Below are 7720 nucleotides of genomic sequence, written 5' to 3' on the forward strand. Positions count from 1 at the left end.
CATTGTAGGTGTATATATTTATGGGGTACCTGAGATGTCTTGATATAGGCATGCAATGCATAATTACATCTTAGAGGCTGGGCATGTGCCTCACGCCTGTAATCCTAGCACTTTGGGAGGCTGAGGCATGAGGATCACTTGAGGTCAGAGTTCAAGACCTGCCTGGCCAACATGATGAAACCCTGTCTCTACTAAAAATACAAAATTACCAGGGCATGGTGGCATTTGCCTGTAATCTCAGCTACTCAGGGGACTGAGGCCCCAGAATCACTTGAACCTGCGAGACGAAGGTTGCAGTGAGCCAAGGTGGCGCCACTGCACTCCAGCCTGGGTGATGCAGTGAGACTGTTTTTTAAAAAAAAAAGTTTACACCATGGAGAATGGGATATCCATCCCCTCAAGCATTTATCTTTTGTGTTACAAATAATCCAGCTGTACTCTTTTAGTGATTTAAAAATATATAATTAGATTATTAACTATAGACACCCTGTTGTGCTATCAGATGATAGGTCCTATTCGTTCTTTGTATTTTTTTTTGCCCCATTAATCATCCCCACCTATTTTTTAAATTTTATGTTTTGAGAGGGAGTCTTGCTCTGTCTCTTAGGCTGGAGTGCAGTGGCGTAATCTCAGCTATGTAATCTCTGTAGCCTCTGCCTGCCAGGTTCAAGAGATTCTCCAGCCTCAGCCTCCTGAGTAGGAGAGAATTACAGACATGTGCCATCATGCCTGGCTAATTTTTGTAATTTTAGTAGAGATGGGGTTTCACCATATTGGCCAGGCTGGTCTTGAACTCCTGACCTCACGTGATCCACCCACCTTGGCCTCCCAAAGTGCTGGGATTACAGGTGTAACCCTTCATGCCCAGTCCATCCCCACCTATTTTAAGGATAGTTTTTAAAAGTTCATTTAAATTTTCTGGTTGCTTGAACATAAAATGTAATTTTTAATACTACATAGCTAAACTCATCAATGTAATATATATTTGCAAATGATTTGGAATTGTATATATCACAGTCATGCCATCTGTGGCTAATGTTATTTATAGTCTCGTTTCTAATTGTTAAAACTTTTATTTCTTTATTTTCCTTAAATACTGGTTAGGACCCTCAGTATACTTTTTTAATAGGGATAGTGTTTTTTTGGCTTTCTTGAAATAAAGCATTCAACATTTTTCATTAAGTTTCCTGTCTGCTTTGTTGTAATACATATAATTTACCAGAATGAGGACTTTTTTTTCTATTCCCAATTTGCCATAAATTTATCTCTTTATTATGAATGAATATTTAATTTTTATTAAAAACTTTTATGTAACTGTTGAGATTATTAAATCATGTTTTTATTAATGAGAATTATTACTTTAATTCATTTAAGATGTTAAATAAATATTATATAAAACCCAACTTGCTTGTGATATGTTGTTTTTTTATAAGCTGCTAATTATTTTTACTAACAGTTTGTTTAGAATTTTTGAATTTATGTTCATTGAGTGAGATTATCCCATAACAATTTTTTCAAAAATACTTCTTTATTCAGGTTTAGTATCAAAATCATGCTGGCCTTGTAAAATAAATTGGGAAAACATTTTCTCATTTTTTTCTCTGTATTTAGATTAAGTTGAGTGACTAGGTTATTCTGCTACAATAATCAACTCCAAAATCTCAGTGGGTTACAGAAACTGTTATTTATTTTCTGCACATACCTAGTTCATCTTGGATTATTATGAAGACCCCTACCCTGCTTTGATGTGACTCTGATTGCAGTCTACACAGGGAGTTATTTTGCTCATTGTTTTTTACATTCTCTGGCTCAGTCCTCCGGAATATTCTTCTTTGACCACATATTAAGGAATATGCCTGCCTTGGTGGATAAATTGGTTTCTCAGCCCACCTTCTGCTGAGCTTATGAAGCACCCAAGAATTATTTTGTATCTCTAACAATCATAGTTTGTTCTAGTCAAAACTTCTTTTGGTCATTCATTTCTTTCAAAACATTAATTGCCTTCTTATTTATCTGATTACAATAAAAACCATGTATTTATGTATTAAAATACATAAAATAAATTTATGTATTTATGAAACTTGTTTATATATAAAATATATAAATAAATAAAATAATAGTTATAAAAACTGCCAAAATCAACCTGAAATTGGAAGATAAAATGATTTTTAGTGCTATTTCAAATCTGAAAATCCAACAGTTTAAGATGAGAATCAGCAAACTGCTTCTGAATTTCATGAAATACATAGGTTCATTTAATCTTATTTATTGTTCAGGAACAATTTCAAAAAGCACTTTGTGTGATGGTTAATATTGAGTGTCAACTTGATTGGATTGAGGGATGCAAAGTATTGTTCCTGGGTGTGTCTGTGAGGGTGTTGCCACAGGAGATTAATATTTGAGTCTGCACTGGGAAAGGCCGACCCACCCTTCATCTGGGTGGGCACCATCTAATCAGCTGCCAGCTTGGCTAGGATAAAAGCAGACAGAGGAATGTGGAAGGACTTGACTGGCTAAGTCTTTTGGCCTTCATCTTTCTCCCATGCAGGATGCTTCTTGCCCTCAAACATCAGACTCTTGAGCTTTTGGGCTCTTGGACTTACAGCAGTGGTTTGCCCGGAGCTCTCGGACCTTCGACCACAGATGGAAGGCTGGACTGTCGGCTTCCCTACTTTTGAGGGTTTGGTACGCCGACTAGCTTTGTTGCTCCTCAGCTTGCAGACAGCCTATTGTGAGACTTCACCTTTTGATTGTGTGAGTCAATACTCCTTAATAAACTCCCTTTCATACATACAACTCTCCTATTAGTTCTGTTCCTCTAGAGAACCCTGACTAATACACTTTGTGATTTACTTTAACCCAAGATAGAAACGTAATACTTGGAAATCTCAAGAAAGAATGCTGCTTGAGATACAAACTCAATAAGGAAACATTTTTTACAGAGGAATGTTTACATTATAAGGTCTCATCTGTGCCGCTAATGTGCCTTCTTCCTGTCTGTGGTTCATGCATTTTCCCTAAGCTCCTGAGCAGGTGGCTTCCTTTATGGAGTGCTAAGGTTTTTTTTTTTTTTTTTTTTTTATCTTCCGCTGTCATTTCTACTTCTGTGGGATTCCTGAGAGCACAGAAGTAATTGGCTGAGTCAGTTTTAAGTAATTGATGGCGAGGTTGACGAATCTTTTCTTTTTCTCAAAGTTCACAGAGTAACAATGCTGCTTTGCATTTGACTTAGAATAACCCTGATGAATAAGGAAAACCATCTCTTCACTGGGAGGTTGCTTGTGCCAGTGTAAAGTGTACGTATTCCATCTGGTTTCATACATGCAGTCAGAGGTCACAGCTACTCCTTTCTGCGTAGTTACTGTGGTCTGAACTTGGGTTACTTTCTCAGCCATGCTGGATCCTATGGGAAAAAGGAGAAAACAGAGTTGCTTCCCTTAAATGTCTCAGATGGGTCATGAGGACTAGATTAATTTATGGCAAAAGGACAAATAAAATAATTAAATAGTGTTTCATTTCCCCACTTCCCTTACCTCTTACTTAATACTCCACCAGTTCCAATTTGTGCAGCTCCACTCTCGAGGAAACTGCAGTCCCACGTTTGGGGCCGCACATATGTATTGAACCCAAAGGGGACCACGAATGCCCACAGCAGGCCAGGGCAGGGCATGATAGAATTTCTTCTTATGGTTGAAATTTGCTTCTTCACTCAAGCCTGGAAACCAAATGATTCTCTGAGTGCCTGAGTGCACAGTCCCTGGAGATGTTCAATGTTTCTGCCTCCAAACAGGAAATAAAGTTTGCAAGTAGTATGTTACATTGCTCTATTCAGAGACTGAAAAATATACCCTACCCCAAATCTCTGTTTTGTCTTGGTGTTTTTCTGTGGCAATACATTCGAAAAATTAACCTTATATCTAGCAAGGCACATGAATAAAGTTTAATAATCTTTTTGTTATTGAATTTTTGCTTCATATCGTATGGTCAGAGACTATGACTATTCTGAATGATTTAAGTTCTTTGAAATTGATTAAGGCTTACTTTATGTTTCAGAATTTAGTCAATTTTGCTAAATATTCTATGTGTATTCTGTTCTTTTAAGGTAAAGTATTCAATCTATATATGTGACATAAAGGATATTAGTTGTGTTGGTCATAATTTCAATATGTTTCTACTTAGAGATGTGTGTTAATGCCTGACACGATGGTTGGAAAATTATTTATTGATCTTTTAATCAATAAATTCTACCAATTTAATTCTACTGGTCAACTCTACTGATTTATGTTTGAAATATTTTGAAGTTATGCCATTAGGTGTATATAAAAATAGAATTTGTTCTTGGTATATTGTAGTCTTAATCATTTTGATGTGTTGCTCTGTGTCTCTAGTAGTAATTCCTGGTTTAGTGTCAATTTTATCTGATACTAGTATAGCTACCCAACTTTCGTTTGGTTGGGGACTCCAAATGTCTTATTATTCACATGCAAAAGAATGAACTTGCATCCCTACTTCTCACCATATTCAAAGATTAACTTGAAGTGGAGCAATAACTCAGTGTACAAACTGAAACTATAAAACTCTTAGAAAACATAGATATAACTATCTGTGACCTTGGATTAGGCAAGGTTTTTAAAAATATGACATATAAAGCACCAGCAACTAAAGAAAAAAATAGATAAATTAGACTTCATCAAAATTTATAACTCTTCTATTCAAAAGACACTATTAAGAAGCAAAAAACCATAATCTATAGAATGGGAGCATCTATTTGCAAACCATATGTCTCGTAAAAGTCTGGTATCCAGAACATATAAAGAATTCTTTCAACTCAACAATAAGAAGACAACCCAATTAAAACAGCCCAAATACTTGAGTAGACATTTTCTAAAGCAGGTACACAAATGGCCATTAAGCATGTGAAGATATGCTTAACCTTATTAGTCATCAGGGAAATGCAAGTGAAAACCACAGAGGGATACTACTTTATGCCTACTAAGATCGTTATAATTAAAAAGACAGACAATAACAAATGAGAATGTGGAAAAATTGGGATCCTCCCATACTACTGACAGTAATGTAAAATAGTGAAGCCACACTGAATAATAGTTTGCCAGTTCCTCAGAAAGTTAAACATACAATTATTATATGACCCACAATTCCATTTGTATGCATATACCCAAAGTACTAAAAACGTATGTCCACACAAAAACTTGGTCACAAATATTCAGCCTTGAAATCATTATGGTAAGTGAAAAAGTCAGTAAAATATGTGAATATGTGAATGATACAATACGTGACATGATAGGTCACATATTGTACAATTCCATTTGTATGAAATATCTAGGATAGGCTATAGAGACAGAAAGCAGATTAAGGCATTGTTAGGGGCTGATGTGGTGAGGATGGGATGAAAGTGATTTATAATAGGTATGTATTTTTTTTTTGGCAAGTGATGATAAAGTTTTGGAATTAGTTGTGATGGTTGCACAGATTTGTAACAATATTAAAAATAATTGAATGGTACACTTCAAAAGCATGGATTTTATGCTATGTGAATTATATCTCAATTTATCAAAATAGAACAAGCAGAACTATTCTACAGTTTTATGTAAATAAGAACAATTCTTACTTTAGGGGAAGCGTTGTCTGGGGGGAAACATGAGAGAGTTTTCAGGATTATGGGAAACGTTCTATATTTTAGTTTCGGTGATGGTTGAATGGACATATACATTTGTCAAAACTCATTGAACTGTACTCTTAAGATCTGTGTACCTTACTGTACATAAACTATGCTACAGTTCAAACAAAACTAATAATTTGAACACAATCTGTGTCCATCAACAAGAGATTGACTAAATAAAATGTGGTATAGTCACACAATGGCAAAATTTGAAACTTTAAAGAGAAGGATATAGCCAGTTGATGGTTGTTAAAGCTGAATGACAGACACAAGGGAGCTCATTATACAATTCTTCCTAGTTTGTGTGTGTTTGAAAATTTAGATTAAAAATAATAAGGTAGCTGTCTTCATGTACTGACAATGATGGTTTCCCATGATGTAGTTTAAGTAAGAAAGCATGGTAAGAGAACAGTGTGGATGGTATGCTACCATTAATATATATGTTATATATACCCATAAGCATATATACATATGTCATTTTAATATATACATATGTACATATACCATATATATATGTATAATGTTCAAAGAAAATTTCAGTGTAACAGTGGTTATACTAGGCTGTTGGGGATAGTGTGGATAGAGGTAAAGAGAAAAGTTACTTTTCACTATGTATCCTTTTGTATAATTTTTATTGTACACCATGTGTACTTATTACCTATTCAAAAATCCGAGAATAATTTATATGAAAAATACTTTCTCTTTTTTTTTTTTTTTTGAGATGGAATCTTGCACTGTCACCCAGTCTGGAGTGCAGTCGCACGATCTCAACTCACTGCAACCTCTGCCTCCCAGATTCAAGCGATTCTGCAGCCTCAGCCTCCTGAGTAGCTGAGATTACAGGTCCACACCACCACGCCCAGCTAATTTTTGTATTTTTAGTAGAGATGGGGTTGCACCATGTTGGGAAGGTTGGTCTCAAACTCCCGACCTCAAGTGATCTACTCGCCTCGGCCTCCCAAAATTGTAGGATTACAGGCGTGAGTCACAGTGCCCAGCCTCACTACTCTTAACTCTACAGATTTTATTTATGTTTTTTGCCTCATGTGGGAGTTGGTAGGTTTTTTTCTCTATTTTGAACAGTTTGACTAAAATAACTATTATCTTCCTTTCTTGAAGGAACATTGGAAAAAAGAGAAAGATCACACTGTTGCTACTGTATATACAGACCTATGAGATATGAAGGAATTGGTGCATTTGGGGAAAATCCTAAAACTCCTAGGTTGTGTCATTGATCTCTGGGATATACACTGTCATCAAAACATTTCCCCAGTTAATTTCTAGTGAGTAGACATCCATTGGAGGAGAGAGGGAGAATAGAATAAAATTTTGTCATTCCTTTCTGTTCATCCTGCTCAATCCTCTACACCAAGAACAATGTCTGGCACACAGTAGGCAGTGGTAAATATTTTCTGAATGTAGAACAGTTGCAAGATGAAAATCTTTGCAGGAATTCTTCTGGTGGCTATTTGAATTATAGCTTTTATGACTGAATACCAATACTCTGAAGGTGGATGTACACAGGAGAATGGACATAAATGTTATATGATAAATACACTTGATATGTTAAGTTGCTATGAATTAAGGCATATGCAGACACACCTAGAATGAAAATGCTTATAATAAATAATGAGTGTGTGATGATTTTAAAATACGTTTTTTCAAAAATGAATAGTTTTGTTTTTTTTTTTCCTGAAGGCCAGCAGATTGCCACCCAGAAGAGTTTTAGATGTCTTTGTTTTATTATGGAAGTGTAAGATCTCAATGAAAGAACGTTAGATATTCCAATGAGGTTATCTTTATTATTTACATATCTATTTAAAACAACACTACTTCTCCTCTTGAATACATTGGAGTTAGTACAAATTATACTAACTCATTCTGAGTTACTTTAAGAGTAATGATTTTGTGATCACAATTATTAGAGTTCTGCATTCATTTCAATTTAGAGACAAGCACATTATGGTAAACCATTCTAACCCAAAACCTGTTCAAAGACAAAGAATGTGACTGGACTCCCAGCTGCAGGTTTGAGTACAG

At 35.3% G+C, this 7720-nt stretch overlaps 1 gene segment (V, D, J or C); it reads right to left on the minus strand.

Moving 5' to 3' along the window:
* Window positions 1-3078: 3078 nt before the first annotated feature.
* LOC126958364 (T cell receptor delta variable 1-like) lies at window positions 3079-3670 on the minus strand. The segment is given in 2 exon segments: window positions 3079-3403; window positions 3622-3670. Coding segments are annotated over 2 exon segments (354 nt in total).
* Between the last annotated feature and the right edge of the window lie 4050 nt (window positions 3671-7720).

The sequence above is a fragment of the Macaca thibetana genome, chromosome 7 (assembly GCF_024542745.1).
Source record: "Macaca thibetana thibetana isolate TM-01 chromosome 7, ASM2454274v1, whole genome shotgun sequence".
Taxonomy (NCBI): Eukaryota; Metazoa; Chordata; class Mammalia; order Primates; family Cercopithecidae; genus Macaca; species Macaca thibetana.